At 41.8% G+C, this 24,219-nt stretch overlaps 2 protein-coding genes across 2 annotated transcripts in view; both read left to right on the top strand.

The window, feature by feature from the left end:
- The window catches only part of LOC124006244 (leucine-rich repeat-containing protein 75A-like), a 46,678-nt gene extending 40,220 nt beyond the window's left edge, over positions 1 to 6,458 (top strand). Inside the window, exon 4 of the mRNA XM_046316132.1 lies at positions 5,229 to 6,458. Coding sequence (XP_046172088.1) covers positions 5,229 to 6,060 — 832 coding nt within the window. The 3' untranslated portion in view covers positions 6,061 to 6,458. The remainder of the gene's footprint in view (positions 1 to 5,228) is intronic.
- Positions 6,459 to 15,777: 9,319 nt separating this feature from the next.
- On the top strand, positions 15,778 to 21,867 carry LOC124005744 (adapter molecule crk-like). Its single transcript, XM_046315257.1, has 3 exons — positions 15,778 to 16,302; positions 16,637 to 17,199; positions 18,706 to 21,867. Exons 1-3 carry the CDS (start codon positions 16,083 to 16,085, stop codon positions 18,841 to 18,843), a joined length of 921 nt encoding a protein of 306 aa, XP_046171213.1. The 5' UTR covers positions 15,778 to 16,082; the 3' UTR covers positions 18,844 to 21,867.
- Positions 21,868 to 24,219: the final 2,352 nt, after the last annotated feature.

Consider the following 24,219-nt stretch of genomic DNA (forward strand, 5'->3'; position numbering starts at 1 on the left):
TCTATTTACCTCCACTTTCTATTTACCTCCACTTTCTTTCTATTTACCTCCACTTTCTTTCTATTTACCTCCACTTTCTTTCTATTTACCTCCACTTTCTTTATCCACTTTCTTTACCTCCACTTTCTTTCTATTTACCTCCACTTTCTTTCTATTTACCTCTTTCTATTTACCTCCACTTTCTTTCTATTTACCTCCACTTTCTTTCTATTTACCTCCACTTTCTTTCTATTTACCTCCACTTTCTTTCTATTTACCTCCACTTTCTTTCTATTTCCACTTTCTTTCTATTTACCTCCACTTTCTTTCTATTTACCTCCACTTTCTTTCTATTTACCTCCACTTTCTTTCTATTTACCTCCACTTTCTTTCTATTACCTCCACTTTCTTTCTATTTACCTCCACTTTCTTTCTTTCTCCATTTACCTCCACTTTCTTTCTATTTACCTCCACTTTCTTTCTATTTACCTCCACTTTCTTTCTATTTCTCCACTTTCTTTTATTTACCTCCACTTTCTTTCTATTTACCTCCACTTTCTTTCTATTTACCTCCACTTTCTTTCTATTTACCTCCACTTTCTTTCTATTTACCTCCACTTTCTTTCTATTTACCTCCACTTTCTTTCTATTTACCTCCACTTTCTTTCTATTTACCTCTTTCTATTTACCTCCACTTTCTTTCTATTTACCTCCACTTTCTTTCTATTTACCTCCACTTTCTTTCTATTTACCTCCACTTTCTTTCTATTTACCTCCACTTTCTTTCTATTTACCTCCACTTTCTTTCTATTCACCTCCACTTTCTTTCTATTTACCTCCACTTTCTTTCTATTTATCTACACTTTCTTTCTATGTACCTCCACTTTCTATTTACCTCCACTTTCTTTCTATTTACCTCCACTTTCTTTCTATTTATCTCCACTTTCTTTCTATTTACCTCCACTTTCTATTTACCTCCAATTTCTTTCTATTTACCTCCACTTTCTTTCTATTTATCTCCACTTTCTTTCTATTTACCTCCACTTTCTATTTATCTCCACTTTCTTTCTATTTACCTCCACTTTCTTTCTATTTACCTCCACTTTCTTTCTATTTACCTCCACTTTCTTTCTATTTACCTCCACTTTCTTTCTATTTACCTCCACTTTCTTTCTATTTACCTCCACTTTCTTTCTATTTACCTCCACTTTCTTTCTATTTACCTCCACTTTCTTTCTATTTACCTCCACTTTCTTTCTATTTACCTCCACTTTCTTTCTATTTACCTCTTTCTCCACTTTCTTTTACCTCCACTTTCTTTCTATTTACCTCCCTTTCTTTCATTTTCTTTCTATTTACCTCCACTTTCTTTCTATTTACCTCCACTTTCTTTCTATTTATCTCCACTTTCTTTCTATTTACCTCCACTTTCTTTCTATTTACCTCCACTTTCTTTCTATTTACCTCCACTTTCTTTCTATTTACCTCCACTTTCTTTCTATTTACCTCCACTTTCTTTCTATTTACCTCCACTTTCTTTCTATTTACCTCCACTTTCTTTCTATTTACCTCCACTTTCTTTCTATTTACCTCCACTTTCTTTCTATTTACCTCCACTTTCTTTCTATTTACCTCCACTTTCTTTCTATTTACCTCCACTTTCTTTCCACTCCACTTTCTTTCTATTTACCTCCACTTTCTTTTTCTATTATTTACCTCCACTTTCTTTCTATTTACCTCCACTTTCTTTCTATTTACCTCCACTTTCTTTCTATTTACCTCCACTTTCTTTCTATTACCTCCACTTTCTTTCTATTTACCTCCACTTTCTTTCTATTTACCTCCACTTTCTTTCTATTTACCTCCACTTTCTTTCTATTTACCTCCACTTTCTTTCTATTTACCTCCACTTTCTTTCTATTTACCTCCACTTTCTTTCTATTTACCTCCACTTTCTTTCTATTTACCTCCACTTTCTTTCTATTTACCTCCACTTTCTTTCTATTTATCTCCACTTTCTTTCTATTTATCTCCACTTTCTTTCTATGTACCTCCACTTTCTTTCTATGTACCTCCACTTTCTTTCTATTTACCTCCACTTTCTTTCTATTTATCTCCACTTTCTTTCTATGTACCTCCACTTTCTATTTACCTCTACTTTCTTTCTATTTACCTCCACTTTCTTTCTATTTACCTCCACTTTCTTTCTATTTACCTCCACTTTCTTTCTATTTACCTCCACTTTCTTTCTATTTACCTCCACTTTCTTTCTATTCACCTCCACTTTCTTTCTATTTACCTCCACTTTCTTTCTATTTATCTACACTTTCTTTCTATGTACCTCCACTTTCTATTTACCTCCACTTTCTTTCTATTTACCTCCACTTTCTTTCTATTTATCTCCACTTTCTTTCTATTTACCTCCACTTTCTATTTACCTCCAATTTCTTTCTATTTACCTCCACTTTCTATTTATCTCCACTTTCTTTCTATTTACCTCCACTTTCTATTTATCTCCACTTTCTTTCTATTTATCGCCACTTTCTTTCTATTTACCTCCACTTTCTTTCTATTTACCTCCACTTTCTTTCTATTTACCTCCACTTTCTTTCTGTTTACCTCCACTTTCTTTCTATTTACCTCCACTTTCTTTCTATTTACCTCCACTTTCTTTCTATTTACCTCCACTTTCTTTCTATTCACCTCCACTTTCTTTCTATTTACCTCCACTTTCTTTCTATTTACCTCCACTTTCTTTCTATTTACCTCCACTTTCTTTCTATTTACCTCCACTTTCTTTCTATTTACCTCCACTTTCTTTCTATACCTCCACTTTCTTTCTATTTACCTCCACTTTCTTTCTATTTACCTCCACTTTCTTTCTATTTACCTCCACTTTCTTTCTATTTACCTCCACTTTCTTTCTATTCACCTCCACTTTCTTTCTGTTTACCTCCACTTTCTTTCTGTTTACCTCCACTTTCTTTCTATTTACCTCCACTTTCTTTCTATTTACCTCCACTTTCTTTCTATTTACCTCCACTTTCTTTCTATTTACCTCCACTTTCTTTCTATTTACCTCCACTTTCTTTCTATTTACCTCCACTTTCTATTTATCTCCACTTTCTTTCTATTTACCTCCACTTTCTATTTATCTCCACTTTCTTTCTATTTATCGCCACTTTCTTTCTATTTACCTCCAATTTATTTCTATTTACCTCCACTTTCTGTCTATTTACCTCCACTTTCTTTCTATGTACCTCCACTTTCTTTCTATGTACCTCCACTTTCTTTCTATGTACCTCCACTTTCTTTCTATTTATCTCCAATTTCTTTCTATTTACCTCCACTTTCTATTTATCTCCACTTTCTTTCTATTTATCGCCACTTTCTTTCTATTTACCTCCAATTTATTTCTATTTACCTCCACTTTCTGTCTATTTACCTCCACTTTCTTTCTATGTACCTCCACTTTCTTTCTATGTACCTCCACTTTCTTTCTATGTACCTCCACTTTCTTTCTATTTATCTCCAATTTCTTTCTATTTACCTCCACTTTCTTTCTATTTATCTCCACTTTCTTTCTATTTACACTTTCTTTCTATTTACCTCCAATTTATTTCTATTTACCTCCACTTTCTTTCTATTTACCTCCACTTTCTTTATTTACCTCCACTTTCTTTCTATGTACCTCCACTTTCTTTCTATTTATCTCCACTTTCTTTCTATTTACCTCCACTTTCTTTCTATTTATCTCCACTTTCTTTCTATTTACCTCCACTTTCTTTCTATTTACCTCCACTTTCTTTCTATTTACCTCCACTTTCTATTTACCTCCACTTTCTTTCTATTTACCTCCACTTTCTTTCTATTTATCTCCACTTTCTTTCTATTTACCTCCACTTTCTTTCTATTTACCTCCACTTTCTTTCTATTTACCTCCACTTTCTTTATATTTACCTCCACTTTCTATTTATCTCCACTTTCTTTCTATTTACCTCCACTTTCTTTCTATTTACCTCCACTTTCTTTATATTTACCTCCACTTTCTTTCTATTTACTTCCACTTTCTTTATATTTATCTCCACTTTCTTTATATTTATCTCCACTTTCTTTCTAGTTTTCATTTCATTCTGTGGTGATTTTTAGGTTGAGAGTCTCCAAACTGAGCAAATAACATTGCCAATCAGCGTTTTACTTCATGTTGTAAAATAAGTCGCCTTGGCTTGTGCAAGCTGGAACAGCTCATAGGAGTGGCATCTCCTGTTTCTATAGCATGAGGCGGCTTGATGTACAAGTACACCCCCCTGGGCAGCGAACTGGTCTATCGCAGGGCCTTACCCCCAATCTATTTCCCTAATGCTGAGTGCCAAGCAGAGACGCATCAGGTTCCATTTTTACAGTCTTTGGTATGACTTGGCATTGAACTCCCAAACGTCCAATCTCTGGGCAAATACTCTAACCACAAGGCCACTGCATTGTCTACTGCTTGTTGACTGGTGTCAAAAAAGACCCCTCTGTATCTCCTCCGAAATCATCCAAACTCACATCATAGTGACCAAATTGAAAGACACTCCACACCTGAGTGTCAACCACAGTATTAAGACACAAGCTTATGCCAAAACGCGTGAACACTCTAGCTGTGCCACAGAGAGCCACTTCTTTGTTTCGGTGAGGTCGGCAGAAAACCTCCCTCAGTTCACATCTCATCGCATTTGTTTGTTTGGATCATATGGACAGGTTTGCAAACTGAAACGCAACACGGACGGGCAGACTACTAATTATGCAGAAACTTAAACATCTCTCTTTCTCTCTCCCCATCTCTCCTCCTCTTATCATCTCTCTGCTAACCTTCCCATGTAAGTGGGTGAACCCATTTCTCACCCCTCTGCCCCTCAGCACATGAAGTGTCAGGAAATGGTGAAAACAACCGTATTACAGATAGTAATGTAATTAATCTACCTACCTGTCGCTATGCCTGGGGCTCCATGCTCCCGCTGTCCTTGTCTCAACACAGGCTCTTCTAACGGTCTAGTAATGTAATATCCTTCCTGTCAGGGGGATGTTGCTCTCCCTGATAGTTTTATTGACTGTATGATATGTGGACCTTTATCATGTTTTGTGCTTGAGAAAATTACAAGTTGCATACACATTTTGCATTGGAGATATTAAATAGATTTACCTACAGTTTGGTCAACACACATTGTGACATGTAACTGATTACTTCTCCCCCCCCCTTTTCCTCCCAGTCTCAAGGTGATGCTGTCGACGCCTCCCCCTAACGGGGCGCTGGACCTTTCGGGCATCCCCCTGACGGTGCGTGACATGGAGCGCCTGTGTGCCTACCTGCAGCGCCACGCGCCTATCATCTGCAGCCTGGAGCTGGGCTTCACCGAGCTCACCGACGACGCCTTCCTCCTCCTCCTGCCCACGCTGGGTGCGCTGCCCCGGCTGGAGACCCTGGCCCTCAACGGCAACCGGCTGACCCGTGCCGTCCTCAAGGAGCTGACGGACAGCCTGAAGGACCCGGCCAGCTTCCCCAGTGTCACGTGGATCGACCTGGGCAACAACGTGGACATCTTCTCCCTGCCCCAGCCCTTCCTGGTGAGTCTGAGGAAGCGCTGTCCCAAGCAGGGCAACCTGCCCACCATCCTGGAGTTTGGTGAGAGCCAGGCCAGCGAGCCCGAGGGGAGGGTGGGGGATGATGACGATGACAGGGATGACATCAACAGGACAGAGAGCATGGATGAGCTGAGGTCGGAGGTGGAGGGGGAGATGGACGGAGAGACGGAGATTGAGGAGATGATGGAAGAGTTGTTGGACTTTGACCTGGAGGTGCAGGGGAAGGAGGACGAGATCGAGGACAGCATGTGGACAATGGAGGAGCAGAGGAGGGAGGAGACACGGGGGCAGGGAATTAAGAAGATGGTGGAGAGGGCAGAGCTCGAGGAGGAAGACACACAGAGTCAGTCTTCCCACTTGTTGTGCTCCAGCCAATCGCAGCATTCTTCTGGAGCGGTTGAACTGATGAAGGAGGAAGAAGGAGAGGAGGGGACTGATCACTTAGACCCCCTGACCTGAGCAAGAACCCCGGTCCACTCTGCTTGGAACTTCCCCTCCCATGTTTTGTCTAGAATGAGAAGAGAGCAGTACCAGCAAGCAGTGAACGTTCGTATAACGTTAGATAACGTTCTTGGAATGCATAGGTAACCGGAAATTGTTTCCTGGGTTGGACATCTGGGGGAGGGGCTCTGTCATCTCAACTGACTGGAATGGTTCCGGAATAACCAACCGATCTGGGTGAACTGTTCGTCCACAGATGCACAGTTTAGGGAGATGACAATCCAGGTTGAAAGCGGACGTTTGTGATAACTCTTATTGTTGTTTCATTATGAATTAGGATTCTAAACCTCTGTAGTAAAGAGTAATAGATATATTATATATCAAATGTAGAAAACAAATAAACATTTTCTAATGTACATGTGGCTATGTCATATCTGGCACGTATGAGATATTTCGTTCAGGTTTTACTCCCTGCTCACCCTGTCCTATAGATGGATGAATGCCTATGTGCCTGTCACTTGTTCCCCTCTTGGTGGAGAGACTGTATGTCAGAGAGAGAGACAGACAGATGGCTGACGGAAGGACGGATGGACAGACAAACAGACTGGTAGAAAGACAGAAGAAGAGCGGTAATTCCCTCTGATACTACAGTACGTCTGTCTCTCTATCTCTCTGACCAGCACTCTCTTCACCAATCCTACCTACCCAGTATTTTTTTATGCATATGCATGCTCCAGTGTGTCGATTTCCGATGTGATCTGAGTGCAGCGCGAGTACCTTTTAAACAAGTGCTATTGGCGGGAAAGAATTGATGGAAACCAAAAAAAAAAAAGATTGGTTGTAAAGCGGGTTAAAAGATGCTGACTATAAGGCTCATGATTGTAAAGCGCGTGAGGGAGGAGTCTGTTACTTTGACGAAAAGCACTGTTTAGGCTAAGGAAAAGGGCATGGGTGCCACGGTGACCGGCGCTACGGCGACAGGAGCTATAACAACCCATCTTTAGCAGCCTCACTTGTTCCCTTCATCCCTGCCAGTCATGTCAAGTGCACGTATCACTTATAACCGTTGTATCAACACGTTTAATGGGATTTTGTTGTGTGGTTAGCTACAATGCCATCAAACACGGACTGTCTCTAGGCTACGGCTATAGAACATTCCCTCATTCTCAGTAAATATGTAGCTCTCGCACGGCGTATGTTTCCCCATTTGTAACAACGGTCTAATAAAACGCTTTGAGAATTAGGATTATGCGCTTCATCTGCTTTGTTAATTGTGTATGTGATGTACCTTATGCCTTTAAGGGTTATGTGTCAGCCGAGGTGAATGCAATTGGGTCCAGATATTCAATGTCAGTTCTCAGAAGTGTAATTCCTCAAAACTATTGTCATCCCCCAAACAGATAGACATTTGTGCTGATAATGTGGTTACGACACTGTAAATGAGAAGAGTGTGTATTCTGTTCACCCGGGCTACTCCTATCTGAGACATGTCTTATTCATTCAAGTCTTTCTGATTTCAGGGAGAGTCCAGTTGAACACAACGTTGTGTGTATGTGGGCCTGTAGGAGATGTCATAGACGAGTTCACTGTCTGTGTTCCACTGTGTCTCCGATGAATTTCTCTGTGCGAGTGCTTTGTCTGTCGGGGTGCCGTCTCTTTTGTCTCGGTGGCTGGTTTTGGGAGTACAGACTCAACTGCTTCCTTAGGCCCCCCAGACGGTGTGTAACAGTCACCAGAGACACTGCTAACAGTGATGAGAATTGGAAGACGTTTCTCTGGAACTCAGTACATATTATCTGTCATACTGAGGAGATGTGATAATGCAGTTTCTTTGCATACTACCGGTAAAAACTTTTAGAACACCTACTCATTCAAGTTTTTTTTTTGTGTGTGTGACTATTTTCTACATTGCAGAATAAGGGTGAAGGCATCACACCTATGAAATAACACACATGGAATCATGTAGTAACCAAAAAAAGTGCTAAACAAATCCAAATATATTTAGATTTGAGATTCTTTAAATAGCCACCCTTTGCCATGATTACATATTTGCACACTCTTGGCATTCTCTCAACCAGCTTCACTTGGAATGCTCTTCCAACAGTCTTGAAGGAGTTCCCACATATGCTGAGCACTTGTTGGCTGCTTTTCCTTCCCTCTGCGGTCCGACTCATCCCAAACCATCTCAATTTGGTTGAAGCCGGGGGATTGTGGAGGCCAGGTCATCTGATGCAGCACTCCAACACTCCGTCTTGGTAAAATAGCCATTACACAGCCTGGAGGTGTGTTGGTTATTGTCCTGTTGAAAAACAAATGATAGTCCCACTAAGCCCAAACCAGATGGGACGGCGTATCGCTGGAAAATGCTGTGGTAGCCATGCTGGTAAAGTGTGCCTTGAATTCTAAATAGATCACAGTGTTAACAGCAAAGCACCCCCACACCATAACACCTCCTCCTCCATGCTTTACGGGGGGGAAATACACATGTGGAGATCATCCATTCACCCACACCGTGTGCATTTGGAACCAAAAATCTCTAATTTGGACTCCAGACTAAAGGACACATTTCTACCAGTCTAATGTCCATTGCTCATGTTTCTTGGCCCAAGCAAACCTCTTCTTATTATTGGTGTCCTTTAGTAGTGGTTTCTTTGCAGCCTTTTGACCATGAAGGCTGGATTCACACAGCCCCCGTTGAACAGTTGATGTTGAGATGTGTCTGTTACTTGAACTCTGTGAAGCATTTATTTGGGCTGCAATTTCTGAGGCTGGTAACTCAAATGAACTTATCCTCTGCAGTAGAGGTCACTCTGGGGCAAACTACCTGCCCTCCAGGACACCTACAGCACCCAATGTCACAGGAAGGCCAAAAAGAGATCACCAAGGACAACAAACACCCGAGCCACTGCCTGTTCACCCTGCTATTATCCAGAAGGTGAGGTCAGTACAGGTGCATCAAAGCTGGGACCGAGAGACTGAAAAACAGCTTCTATCTCAAGGCCATCAGACTGTTAAACAGCCATCACTAACATATAGAGGCTGCTGCCAACATACACACTCAAATCTCTGGCCACTTTAACAAAGGTATAAAGGTATCACTAGTCACTTTAAATAACGGCACTTTAATAATGTCTACATACCCTACATTACTCATCTCATATGTATATACTGTATTCTGTACCATCTACGGTATCTTGCCTATGCCGCACGGCCATCGCGCATTCATATGTGTATACATACATATTCTTATTCATCCCTTTACACTTGTGTGTGTAAGGTAGTCGTTGTGAATTTGTTCGATTACTTGTTAAATATTACTGCACTGTCAACTAGAAGCACAAGCATTTCGCTACACTCACATTAACATCTGCTAACCATGTGTATGTGACCAATCAAATTTGATTTGATTTTGGGTCTTCCTCTCCTGTGGCGGCCCTCATGAGAGCCAGTTTCATCATAGCGCTTGATGGTTTTTGCGACTGCACTTGAAGAAACCTCCAAATTTCTTGACATTTTCCGTATCGACTGACTTTCATGTCTTAAAGCAATGATGGACTGTAGTTTCTCTTTGTTTTTTTTGAGCTGTTCTTGCCATAATATGGAATTGGTCTTTTACCAAAAAGTCTATCTTCTGTATGCCACCCCTACCTTGTCACAACACAACTGATAAGCTCAAATGCAATAAGAAGGAAAGGAAATTCCACAAATGAACTTTTAAGAAGGCACACCTGTTAAACTTTTGCGACGAGCAATCCCGGACCCGGGAGCGTAATCCTAGCCTCAAACGAATTAACATAACACAGCGGACATAAATACCCCTAGAAACTTTTCCTATTCATGAAAATCGCAAATGAAATGAAATAAATATATTCAAACACAAGCTTAGCCTTTTGTTAACAACACTGTCATCTCAGATTTTCAAAATATGCGTTACAGCCAACGCTAGACAAGCATTTGTGTAAGTTTATCATGTCATAATGCTATGCTAGGCTCTGCTGGCAGCAGGCAACATTTTCACGAAAATAAGGAAAGCAACCAAATTAAATCATTTACCTTTGAAGAACTTCAGATGCTTTTACTCAGGAGACTCCCAGTTAGATAGCAAATGTTCCTTTTTTCCAAAAATATTATTTTTGTAGGCGAAATAGCTCCCGTTTCTTCATCATGCTTGGTTGAGAAATCGACCGGAAAATGCTACAACTATAACTCCAAACTTTTTTCAAAATTTGCTCCATAATATCGACAGAAACACGACAAACGTTGTTTAGGATCCATCCTCAAAGTGTTTTTAACATATATATTCGATAATATATCTGTCGAGGCAATTGGTTTCTCATGAGAAGTGATTGGAACAATGGCTACCTCAGTATTTTACGCAAGATTTTCTGCGGGAGACACCATGTGACCACTTCTTATATATGGTCCCTTACGGCTATTCTTCAATGGAAATGCGTAAAAAGACGTCACAATGCTGTAGACACATTGGGGAATACGTGGAAAACGTAAGCTCATTCGTAGCTCATTCACAGCCATATAAGGAGTCATTGGCATGAGACGGTTTCAAAAAATGTGGCGCTTCCTGGTTGGATTTATATCTGGGTTTCGCCTGTAACATCAGTTCTGTGGCACTCACAGACCATTTCTTTGCAGTTTTGGAAACGTCAGAGTGTTTTCTTTCCAAAGCTGTCAATTATATGCATAGTCGAGCATCTTTTCATGACAAAATATATTGTTTAAAACGGGAACGTTTTTTTAATCCAAAAATGAAAATACTGCCCCCAAGTTAGAAGAAGTTCATTGAAATGCATTCCAGGTGACTACCTCATAAAGCTGGTTGAGAGAATGCCAAGAGTGTGCAAAGCTGTCATCAAGGCAGAGGGTGGCTATTTGAACAATCTCAAATGTAATATATATTTAGAGTTGTTTAACACTTTTTTGGTTACTACATGATTCCATATGTGTTATTTCATAGTTGTGATGTCTTCACTATTATTATACAATGTAGAAAATAGTAAAAACCCTTGAATGAGTAGGCGTTCTAAAACTTTTGACCGGTAGTGTATACTTGTTTGTTTGGGAATCTTTGATTGTTTGGGAATCTCTGGCAACTCTCTCCTAACTGTCCACAGTTACTGCCCACAGGACTGCAATTCCCCCTCCCAAACCAGTGGATGATTATTAGTGGAATATTAAATCAAAACAAGCTAAATGTGCCTGGGTTTAAAAAAAATCAAAAATACAAATAAACCAAAGGTGTGTACTGGAATTTCTAGACTTGTGTGGACTTGAATTTTTGAATTATCTCTCTCTCAAGGGAAAATTAGTTATTTTCTCTGTCTCTCTGTCTCTCTCTCTGTTCCTTGCTCTCTCAGTTTAGGTGATGAATTGTAAAGGAAACTTCTGTGTATTTCCATGAAATGAAAACCAAGTGACTTGCTGTCTTGCCAATGCGATTAAATAAAAACCTTAAATCCTGTATTCTGGTAAACATATCTGTTTCTTCTTTTTCTGCATGTTGTCTTTATTATACTATCAGTCTTTCCCCTCTTCTTGGTCTCATTATATTGTAACAGATTATGAATAAAATGCCTGAGCAGTGAGCTGCAGTAAATAATCCCTAATTCTCTGCCTGAAAATATTTTGGAATGTTGCCTTGGACTTCAGCTCCAAATTTCCTCCCAAAGCACTTTTTTCCCAGAATAACTTAGCATTTTTCCCATATATGGAGTTCCAGTGCTATTTATTGGATCAATAACTAGAGCAGTCTGTCTCTCCCACTTGCACAGACAATGAACAAACAAAGACTTCGACGCATTGAGTTGGTAACAGAGTTGGAGGTGGACACACAGATGGGGCGCGGGTGCTGTTCTGCTGACCCCCTAGCAGACCAGTTGTTCTGTGATTCTCTGCACGATCCATCCAGAGTCCAGAAGATGTAACACAGTGCTCCAGAGTCAGGGTTTTGCCAGGCAATCTGGGTCATCTCACACTAGGTGGCCACAATAAATGTAGCTAGTTTCCATCGCATCAGTCCAGATATGCAAATTCAGGAAAACCCCAGATGCCTAAGACATATATTCAGGAAAACCACAAATGCCTTCTTAATCTTTTTTTAGTGAGGAGCGAGGAATAAAAGGTGGTTGGAAAGGATTTTTTTAACTGAAAGAAGGTACTTCAAGGGACATTTGTGAGTGCCGCTTCCTAGGGAGCTATTATTCCAACTGAACTACACCAGATCCAGTTTTGATTTTTCTAATGATACCATTGGAATGATGCCCAGAAAATTATATTGAAAACACATTTTTTTGGCACTCTTTTGGGTCTCTGGTATTAGACTGACATCTGGTGGTCACTTTTGGAAACATCACAAAAGTGAAAACAAAGAGCGACTGCCTCTGGGAAAGCAGCATCTTGTTTTGAAAATGTCCTGTGTGGCATCGACATGACTCAGAAACATGCTTTCTAGTGTCATTTATTATAGCTCTGCATGCGACCAAATCGTAATGCACATGGTCAACTTGGTTTGACATTTGATGACATCCCTATGGGGCAAGTTAAGGATTATCAGTCAATTATTAATGCCAACACCTCCAAATTTCAATGACAGAAAACCTCAAACCTACCTACCTAAATTGTATAAATTCATAAACAAATATTGAATGCATTTAATGAAACAACTAAAAGGTGGGCAACTTGAAAATATTGTCCCATTTACAATTTGTAATATATTGACGTTGCCTAATTAGCCTCTGAGATAGGCTATCCAACGTCAAACCAACCTTACCATGGTTGCACACCAGCTGGTTGAATCTAATTGGCGAAAGAAGTTGGCTAGGCGACTTCAGGACACAAGAGCTGGTGAGACTATTTCAAGTTATCTAGAAGGGTGACTGTGTACTGTTTTGGGAGAGTGAATGTACAAACCATAGGCTGCTTGCCACATGCAGACACACACAAGAGACACGCACATTAAACCTCCCCCAAGACAACTCTTGTTTCTTTACCATGACTGCTGCATTTCAGCTCCCTTTCAAGTGAAATAAAGTCAATTGAGACCAAGGGGCCAGAGTTCTGGTCTAGAAGCACAGTTTCGACTTCTCCTAGAGACTTGCTTCGGTATTACAGTTAAACTGACACCCGGCCCAGAAAGACCATCTCCATAGACGGCCACATAGGGAAGTCAGATTATAAAATTCCTTAAGACACAGGAGCTGGTTGAAACACAGTGGTGGGAGTGGCGAGCTGTGGTTCCATGGCAGGAGCCGGTACAGTAGGCCCCACTACTAACTTGAGTACCATGGACTGAGCAGGCTGGATCTGAACGGCTGGAGCACAGTGGAGGGGTGCTCCATCAGCACAGTGGAGGGGTGCTCCATCACCGGTCCAAGTCATCAATTTCTTGGGCAGCTTGGTGGCACAGCTCCTCGTTCTCCCCCTCGGAAACATCTTTCAGTTGTAAGAGGAGACAGCTGTTAAAGGACTGTCTGTGACAGTCAGGTGACAACTGGCAGTGTCCATCAATTAAGTACTGGCGATGGTTGTCAGGTGGTCTGTAGGAACCTTCCGTTTTCCTTACTGCTTCAATTAGCTCATCAGTCTCGTCATTCTGGTTGTGTAAACGCAGTGAGCCTTCCAGTCGTCACTAGCGGTCCACGCTCACGTCGATTCTGATCCCGGTGATCTCTGGTCGAGATTCGATGCTGATCTTGCCAGTCCCTGGTTGAGGTTAGCCTAAGGTGGGAACCTGGTGAATTAGCCGCCGGTAAAAAGTCTGAGTCTCTGTCCTCTATTCTGCTGGTCAGCCTGGGTGATGACTCAGACCGGTGATGAGTCGTTGAAGGGGACTGCAGGATGTATTCCATCTCAAGTGCCAAAGAAAGCCCTCTAGCTGTTCCCCCTAGTAGGAGTGGTGTGCTGTTGTGTGTGGTGGTCTGTGCCTTGACTCGTAGCCATCTTCGTAATTATCAAGATATTGTGGCAGGTGAGCTGGTCGTCGTGGACAGACCACATCTTGTGGAGGATTGTGTATGTTAACTGGCATCCTTGGGCTGTAGGAGTTACTGGATTCGGCTCCAAGGACCATGAAAAATATGTGTAGGTTGTCAAATCTAAGTACCATTCAAATAGGAGGGAAACCGTAGGTGCTGGGTTTAGTCCGGTAGTAACCACTACTGTTAGGTTAGAACAACAAGGGGGCAGTACTCCAGTTTAAGGGGTTTTAATGGACAGAAAATATCCACACACACACAGGTCTGAGCACTCTTGAAACTGACAGATTATGGATGTTTAGCTGCACACACAATAAAACATCAGAACAGCAAAGGTATGTGACCTCATGCAGGAGGATGAGTAGCAGGGGGGAAAATGCAGTGCTTGTCAGGATAGGGAAAGAACATATCTGACACCCGCCCTGTCAGTGCTGGGGTCTTGCACTGAATGTCCCGGGAATCTCGGTTGCTGATAGGCTAACATAATAATAATTGGCGTGACCATGACCAATAAGAACTAAAATACATTTCGGACCTTCTGAAAGGGGGCTGAGCTGCCTGACAACAACAAAAAACACCAGTAGAATGTGCTAGAACAGATTACTGAAGCTGGCCGTTTGAACAAAACCCATCACTATGATGTATCAATCCATTGACTGGCCATCCCTACATGTACGATGTCAAACCCACTGCCTCACAATCATATACAAATCCCCCCTCGGCAAGACCCCCCTTTATATCAGCTCACAACTAAGATTCCCCACCACCAACAGCTACCTGAAATCCAGCAATTATATAAACCTGGCAATCCTCAAGTCCCTCGTATCTTTGTTGAAACTGATTTTCAATTCTCCGCAGCTAGAGTCTGGACCATCCTTCAAAAAACACTGAAACTAAGCTCTTTTGTGTTCATTGGTACTTTTAAAAACAAACTGTCTGAGATTTTAAATGTGCACTATGCAGAAATCGCTCTGCCTTTTCCTGGTTGCTAAAATTCTAATAGTTTGCCAAATTTCAGTTAATGTGACAAAACAACCAAGTATAGTGTAGAGAATCATTGTACCATCTAAACCGCTGTGAAATATGTATTCTATAACCAAAAATATTGTATTTTCAGCTGTTTAAAGATGCAAAAATAAAACCTCAGAACATGAAGCATAGAAATAGCCACATAGAACATATCTACTGCTTCTTAGACTTGCTTTCAACTCGATTGCCAGATCTATAACTCGTATTTCTAGGTGAATTTGGTTTGGTCGCCCAAAAAGTTACATATTGCAGCTTTAACTGATAACTGCATGTGTTTCCCCCCTGCCTCTTAAATGCTGCCTATTACTGACTGTGCATTATGTGTATTTTGACTGTTGTTTGTATGATACTTTTTTACCTACTTGTGTTATATGTGCTGCGCCCGCTCCCTGACAGGTCGTCATTGTAAATAAGAATTTGTTCTTAATTGACAAACCTGTAACAAATAAATGTAGTCGGGCATAATTGCCGAAATCAGTGGCCTTCAGGCCTAAAGCACATCATATTTTCGATTTATGGGCCATCAAATAGACCACAAATTATATAATCCATGGGTTGGATTAATTAATACAATGTATACTGTTATTATTATTATTTTATAGCCTATCAAAAATAAAGTAATGTTTGACCTTATCAACATGGACACCCTCATCTGACACGTTGCTACGTAATTTATAGAAACGTCATATCCGGTTAATGGGGTCAGTTTTGTTTCCCCGGATCCGCCATTTCATTTTTTGAAGTTACTTGTGGCAAGTTGCAAGGTATTATTCAAAATTATACTGTTTTACAACTGGGTTGGGTAAGTTATAATCGACATATCATTTCAATCAGGCGATCAGACACGTTTTGTACGAGGACCGGCTTGTGGATTTTAAATTGATGGGCATAAGCAAGTTGCGAATGTCGCCTATTTTCCAAACGTGTTCTCCGCGCTAAAGTTTTTGTATGAGTTGAATGCTGTTTGAGGATAAGGGGAGGCAAAGGGAAGGCCCGTGAAGCCTCGACTTTGGAGTGGGAGTCATGGCCGGAAATTTTGACGCAGAGGACCGTGCAAGTTGGTACTGGGGTAGATTAAGTAGACAGGAGGCAGTTTCACTTTTACAAGGACAGAGACACGGAGTGTTTTTGGTGAGAGACTCAATTACAAGTCCAGGCGACTACGTGCTGTCAGTTTCAGAGAATTCCAAAGTCTCGCATTACATAATCAACAGCATCAGCAACAACCGGCAGTCTGGCGCAGGTAAGAGAGACATGTTTTGTTTTGGGGCTGCAGAATAAAGAAGCCCCCAGGGTATCCGCATGCAACCCAATGATAAAAGATGAATCCAGCAAGACACTCTACGTTGATTTGGCTTTATTTGGAACATAACTTTAGATTAACTTCCTACACGTGAATCAACCAAACAGTGAGGTTTGGATTAACCAGACGTCAAATATCTAGTCAACTGCCTTTTATGGGCCATAAATGTGGTAATTCACATGGCAATGAATAAGGCCTAATACCTTTGGCCAGTGAAATGGTTTCTGTTCTTTCCTTTTCTACTCATCCCTCTTTCCCCACCCTCCTCTCCCAGGCCAGGCGCCTCCACAGTTCCGCATAGGGGACCAGGAGTTTGACGCCCTCCACTCGCTGCTGGAGTTCTACAAGATCCACTACCTGGACACCACCACCCTGATAGAGCCCATCAACAAGGCCAAACACTCTCTCTTGGTCAGCGCAGGTGCTGGCGGCCCGCCGCAGCGGCTGGAAGACGAGTTTGTCCGTGCCGTCTTTGATTTCCCAGGCAACGACGATGAGGACCTTCCTTTCAGAAAGGGCGACATCCTGCGGGTCCTGGAGAAGCCAGAGGAGCAGTGGTGGAATGCTCAGAATTTAGAGGGGCGTGCCGGGATGATCCCTGTGCCCTACGTGGAGAAGTACCGACCGGCCTCTCCCACCTCGGGGGGCCCTGGAGCAGGGGGTCCCGGTGGGGTGGGCTCTGTAGATGGCTCCAGTGTTCAGGGCCCTCCTCTGCTAGACCCGAGCCAGTACGCCCAGCCCACACCTCTGCCCAACCTGCAGAACGGACCCGTCTTAGCCAGGGCCATCCAGAAGAGGGTGCCCAATGCCTACGACAAGACCGCCCTTGCCTTAGAGGTACCTACCTAGCTGTCCTCTCGTCTCCTCTTTCCCTTTTTTCATCATCCCTCTGTCAGATTCTTTGATCCTCTTCATTTTGTCATGGATTTTCCTTTGACCACAGCCTTCAGTGCAATGAGGCTAATCATTATTGATATTGTAAAACATAGATTTCCTTTGGCATTATGTCAAGATTGAGGCCAGGGAATCAAATCTCTATTTTATTTATTATGCCTTCTGTAAAGTCATAATCTAGAGAAGTCCCTAGGTTCCCTCCCAGTAGGTCATTCCAAGTTATGTCTTCCATTTCCGTTCACTGCTGGAAGGAATGAAGGCCTTGGTATGTGGCCTCTGTGACTCGTTGCCTGTGACTTCCTCCTCAGCTTCTTAAACAGTTGCATGCCCCGCTGTTTCCCAGTCGCTAGGCTTGTTAAAACAAGCTAGTCTGGTTCATGTCCATTAGTCACCAAACAGAAGAAGACAGACTAAAACCGGGAGGCACTTTCAAATGCTTGTTTTATTTTTCCATTGTAAAACGTTTTGCTACGGGCGTGCCCTAATGAATACGAACCAGTCTATGGGGAGTGGTGGTCAGTCAGTGAAATCAATAGCCAACTGCTCTGAAGTTCATTAGAGAAAGCTGCCAGAGGCTCCCTCCCTGGCTGTCTTAACGAACTGTCCGGAAGGGGAAAGAGGGCTTCCAAAGTGGAGATCGTTGTGGGAAGGAAATACTTTGTGTAGAGGAACATTTCCTTGAATTTCTCTAATGACATTACTCTGAGCCAGAGCGGCCTCTGGGCAACAAGCCAGCAGTCTCAGCTGCTCCCCTCTCTCTTTCTTTACCTGCTTGGAGAGAGGGAAGAAGGGACAGTGAAACAGATGCATGATGTTCACTTTCTGTCTTGACGGAATCAGCTACCGGGTGGAAGTAGTCTGTTTTGCCTCTTGTCTTTTGAAATACAAAAAGTAATGTCAAAGACTTTTTGCTGAACTTTTATATACTTTTGGGTCCCAGAGAGTTTAGATTTTCTATTCACCCGAGAGTCTGTGCTCCGATAATCACCAACAAGATATTTACCCTCCATGAAGGTGTTTGCCATTGGTATGACTCAGGAGGTATATAGGTTTATTGATTAGCCCCCCGCACACACTTCCTGGTCACATCTTAGTCGATGAGAGTACTTCACTTTCTTGAGAAGAATGTAATGAAGAGGCCGACAGGGTGAACCAGCAAATGGACCTCTGCAGTACTGGTTTGTGTTTGCGAGGCAAAATGAACTGCTGCGATACAAAGTTTCACAAATGGCGATCTTGCTGCAACTACTGCAACAAGGTCATTACAGGGTGAACACTGTGTTCGTTGGGCACCAAGTGGACGGAAACGGCGAGCGTCTCCCTGGACTCGTCTAGTCAGAAAGGCCCATTTTTGTGTTTCGTTAAATTGTTTTGAAGTGTTTTCCCGTTGCGTGCCGTAATGAACATGACCCAGGTCTGTCTGTTTGACGAGTCCTTCTCCTCCAACAGGTGGGCGACATGGTGAAGGTGACAAAGATCAACGTGAACGGCCAGTGGGAGGGCGAGTGCAAGGGCAAGCGCGGCCACTTCCCCTTCACCCACGTTAAGCTGCTGGACCATAATAACCCAGAGGACGAGGTGAGCTGAGAGTGGACACTGGGCTCCTTGGGCTCCTCCCATCCCTTACCCTGCCCTTAAATACACACACTCACTCCCTCTCCTGCCACCATCGCCCCTGTGCCAATCAGCAACCTCCTCATGGCCACTTCCTGTTCCTCAGTTGGTCCCGTTAAGATAATCATTACGCTGTGTCATCTTCACTCACAACACCAGTATTTATACCACTTCAGCACCATGGCCAGCTCTATCAAAACACCCACATATACCCCTTCTAAAGAAAGACTCAGGCCTTATCTGATGGGGATGAGGACAGTGACTATGTGTTACCAAGAGGAAGAGGGGGAGTGTGTGGACAGCTATTCAGGGAGAGGGAAAGCAAGGTAGAAATGCTCTCTTGGACTGGAATCGTACACAGAGACCCACGGAGAAACACTTTCTCTGACTGTCAAGGAGAGCCGTTAGGTTAGCACTACATTGTACCCAAAACTATCATCCTCTCTACAAATCCACGACCAAGTAACTAGTAGTCTTTTGTAAGAAAGAAAAAAAGAACATATCATTATGAAATTGTTGATGACCATGACATGCTAAAATCATGTTTTTTTTTCTGCGTTGTTTTTTTGAAAAGTAACATTGCCAGTCCACCACTTTTGCAGAGATCTGATCAAATGTGTCAGCTATGTTGTCTGCGCTAAATCTCTTGTTATTTGTTTGTCTGTCCAACATTGCTTGTCTGCTCCACTCCCACTCCGAATCACTGAAACAACATGTTTTTTTTTATACATATATTTTTTACACGGTTAACTTTTCACCTTGTTCTTGACAGTGGAGATGCCTATTTGTGTATGATCAGCCAGGGTCGCGCATATGTTCTGCCATACCATATAATACCATAGCCAAAGATAGACTGTTAAAACAACATTTTCATATGCGTTAATGCTCAATATTAGTATGACTTTGCTTTCTCCGTTGCAAGATTCAAAACTGATTACGGTAGCATCTACTTGTCCTCCTGTACACGTTGGTTACGAGGTCAAGGCAGGTCATTGACACGGACTGTTCTCACTTTTCTGTTCTAGATTCCAGTCATCCACTATATTTTGAGAATTGATGTCTGTCCGTATTAATTAGTGTAATAGAGCAAGCAAAAAAAACCACTTAATTTGCGTGTATCCACAAACCACCATACTATTGTTAAGATTGTCAACTTTTGAGTAGGTGTTCTCTGTTGATAAGAGATCACAGTTAATTCCACCTGTTGACACATGACAATCTTTCCGTCTCTATGTAGAAATAGGACAACGTTTGCACCCTGGCACAGCATCACAAATGTTAGATGTAAAGGAGTTTACTGTGCACAGCAGATGAGTATCTCTGGTCCACTATGAATTAAACCTATATCTGACCGTTCTTACACTTTGCACCCCACTGAATGTGCCCCTGACATTCACTTGGATAACTTCACCTCACAGAGTGCTTTCCCACAGATTTAGGAGGTGGTGAATTGAGAAGGGGATGACCTTGTCCTCTGTAGAACTGGCCACTAGGGTGCACTGCAACAGCATTAGGCATAGAGGTTCTGGGATAACCTAAGTGCTAGACTGCCTCTGAGCCTTAGCCCGTGTTGATCAATACAGTAGTCTGTGTTGAGGTTGCTATAGGTGAATTGTGTTTTTTTTTTTCAGAATGCACTTCAAGCTATTTTATTTTTTTTTTTTTTTTACAATTACTTATCAAGTCTGACCCCTCCCTTTTATTGCCTTTATTGTGCCAATTCTGCTGTGTTCATTGTCTGTGGCTCTTCAAAATATATAATGAAGGTAATTTAGCCCCCCAAAAAGCAGCTGTGAAAAATCTAAAAGCATTATCAGGGTGTGAAGTGTACAGAAATTATTATGGTAATATGAGTTAAACTCCAATGATGTAGTACCTCGTCAAAAATACACTGGGTGCTGGCCTTAGATGTAGGTTCTGGGTAGTTGATGTTGCATAGTCCAGATGAATAGAATATATAACCTTTTAACGATTGGATTGTCCGCAAACAAAAGGGGTTTTCCCATTGCCCACAAACTTGTACCATTTCTCTGTGTAATTGTTGTTTTGCCAATTAATGTCACAATCTGTTTATGGGCAGGGTTGGGTAGGTTACTTTCTAGATGTTACTAGTTACCTGTCAAATTGTAGTCAGTAATATCTTTTGGATGACTCAAACTCAGTAACATGATCTGATTACTTTCAGTTACTTTTTGAGTACTTTCCCATTTATAAGCATTTAGAAGCAGATAAAAAGGAACCATCGAATGCATTTGGTGTGTCGTCATAATGGTCTCTGACTTGTGGTCAAACTCACTCAGGTGGAACAACCGTAAACTTGCGCCTTTTTTCAATGCTGATTTTAATGTCATTGAGAAAACAGAAAGCTGTCTTTTTTTGTTTTTTTTTTCCTCCAAAACCCTTTCTGAATTTCAAAGTAATCCCAGAAGCAATCTAGTTTTTCAAGACTATTTGTAAGATGGTTACAATATTTGTGCTGGTAATGTAAGTGATTACAGTTTTAGTTCCTTTTGTAATCAGCTACTCCAGTATTAACATCTGTTCAATCATGTCTGCGTTTTCCATTCATTTTCTCAGTGCATGCCTGTTGCTTATGTAATCTGCTCTTATTTTAATGCCTATAAATATTCTAAAGTATTGTATTTTTGTAACCCTGTGTAAGTCATTACCTTTCATAATGGGGCTTGGTTGGCAACCGCGAATGGAAATTGTGATATCAAAATGTGCCATTGTATTATAACACTATATATTCTTTTAAGACAATTGAAATGACCTTTTTTTATTTTCTGTAGCATGTAATGTGTTAAGATATACATAGTAAATAAAGTCAAAGGTTTGGCAAATGAAAATACTGTACCCTAGCAATCTTGTTGATTGTCATAAATTGATGAGATCAAATTGCACTGCCTTTTTTCATAATTTGGCTCACTTGTCATGCATAACAGACTTACAAAAAGCCAGTTGCCCTACTCGTGTGTTTATTTGTATTTAAATATCCAGACAGCTGATTAACATTATTATTATTATTACAGGCCTTTCTACTAAAACTTGGTCCCAGACTTGTTAAAGATGTCACAGCCAGCCTGTTTCACGTGTTTTATTTATTTTTTATTTAACTAGGCAAGTCAGTTAAGAATAAAATCTTATTTACAATGACGACCTACCAAAAGGCCTCCTGTGGGGACAGGGGCCTGGGATTAAGAAATATAGGACAAAACACATCACAACGAGTCAACAAACACTACATAAAGAGAGACCTAAGGCGACAACAAAGCAAGGCAGCAACACATGACAAAGCATGGTAGCAACATAACATGGTAGCAGCACAAAGCATGGTACAAACATTATTGGGCACAATCAACAGCACAAAGGTCAAGAAGGTAGAGACAATACATCACACAAAGCTGCCACAACTGTCAGTAAGTGTCCATGATTGAGTCTTTGAATGAAGCGATTGAGAAACTGTCCAGTTTGAGTGTTTTTGTTGGAACGACCCAGGGATGTGTGTGCTTTGGGGACCTTTAACAGAATGTGACTGGCAGAACGGGTGTTTGTTGAGGATGAGGGCTGCAGTAGGCATCTCAGATAGGGGGGGAGTGAGGCCTAAGAGGGTTTTATAAATAAGCATCAACCAGTGTCTTGCAACGGGTATACAGAGATGACCAGTTTACAGAGGAGAATAGAGTGCAGTGATGTGTCCTATAAGGAGCTTTGGTGGCAAATTTGATGACCGAATGGTAAAGAACATTTAGCCGCTCGAGAGCACCCTTACCTGACAATCTATAAATGATGATTCTGTAATCTAGCGTGGGTAGGATGGTCATCTGAATCAGGGTTAGTTTGGCAGCTGGGGTGAAAGAGGAGAGATTACAATAGAGGAAGCCAAGTCTAGATTTAACCATAGCCTGCAGCTTTGATATGTGCTGAGAGAAGGACCTTCTAGCCATACTCCCAAGTACTTGTATGAGGTGACTTCCTTAGGCTCTAAACCCTCAGAGGTAGTAAAGAGGGGCATTCTTACCAAACCACATGACCTTTGTTTTGGAGGTGTTCAGAACCAGGTTAAGGGTAGAGAAAGCTTTTTGGACACTAAGAAAGGTTTGTAGAGCATTTAACTTGAAATCCAGGGAGGGATCAGCTGAGTATAAGACTATCATCTGCATATAAATGGATGAGTGAGTTCCTGCTGTCTGAGCTATGTTGATATAAATTGAGAAGAGCTTGGGGTCTAGGATTGAGCCTAGGTGTAATTCCCTTGGTGACAGGCAGTTGCCGAGGCAGCAGATTTTCTGACTTTATACACTGCACTCTTTAAGAGAGGTAGTTAGCAAACCTGGCCAAAGACCCCTCAGAGACACCAATACTCCTTAGCCGGCCCACAAGAATGGAATGGTCTACCGTATCAAAAGCTTTGGCCAAGTCAATAAAAATAGCAGCACAATATTGCTTAGAATCCAGGGCAATGGTGACATCATTGAGGACCTTTAAGGTTGCAGTGACACATCCATAACCTGAGCAGAAACCAGATTGCACACCTGAGAGAATACTATAGACATCAAGAAAGTAGGTCAGTTGATTATTGACATGTTTTTCCAACACTTTTGATTAACGGGGCAAAATAGAAATAGCCATATAAGAGTTAGGGTCATCTTGATCTCCCCTTTAAATAAAGGACGAACTGTGGCTGCCTCCCAAGCAATGGGAACCTCCCCAGACAGGAGCGACAGGTTAAAAAGGTTGGAGATAAGCTTGGCGATGATAGGGGCAGCAACCTTAAAGAAGCAAGGGTCTAAACTATCTGACCCAGATGTTTTTTTTGGGGGTCAAGTTTAAGGAGCTCCGTTAGCGCTTCGGACTCAGTGACTGCCTGCAGGGAGTAACTTTGTAGCGGTGCAGGGGGAAAAGGAGAAGCATCGGGGATAGTCGCATTAGAAGGGGTGGAAGATGAGGAAATGTTGGACGTGCAAAGAGGCAGAGTCAAATAGGAATCCTGACTTAATGCAGTGGTATTAAAGAGCTCAGCCATGTACTTCTTGTCAGTAACAACCACATCATCAACATTAAGAGACATGGGCAGCTGTGAGGAGAGTTTATTCTCCGGGTCTTTAACTGCTTTCCAGAACTTCTTGGGGTTAGACCCACAGAGAGAGAGAGACCTGCACCTTAAAGTAACTAACTTTGGCCTTCCGGATAGCCTGAGTGCACTTATTTCTCATTTGCCTGAACGATAGCCAGTCAGCTTGAGTATGTGTGTGCCGAGCCTTTTGCCAAATGCAATTCTTGAGTTGGAGTAACTATTGTAAGATCACTGTCAAACCAGGGGCTGAACCTGTTTTTAATTCTAATTTT

Source organism: Oncorhynchus gorbuscha, linkage group LG19 (assembly GCF_021184085.1).
Source record: "Oncorhynchus gorbuscha isolate QuinsamMale2020 ecotype Even-year linkage group LG19, OgorEven_v1.0, whole genome shotgun sequence".
NCBI classification, from domain to species: domain Eukaryota; kingdom Metazoa; phylum Chordata; class Actinopteri; order Salmoniformes; family Salmonidae; genus Oncorhynchus; species Oncorhynchus gorbuscha.

What these genes read in the sequence shown, in the direction of transcription:
- LOC124005744 (XM_046315257.1), top strand. Translation starts at nt 16,083, where the DNA reads ATGGCCGGAAATTTTGACGCAGAGGACCGTGCAAGTTGGTACTGGGGT. An exon ending in CAACCGGCAGTCTGGCGCAG is followed by an intron (nt 16,303 to 16,636) that starts GTAAGAGAGACA and finishes CTCCTCTCCCAG; the next exon opens with GCCAGGCGCCTCCACAGTTC. An exon ending in AGACCGCCCTTGCCTTAGAG is followed by an intron (nt 17,200 to 18,705) that starts GTACCTACCTAG and finishes CTCCTCCAACAG; the next exon opens with GTGGGCGACATGGTGAAGGT.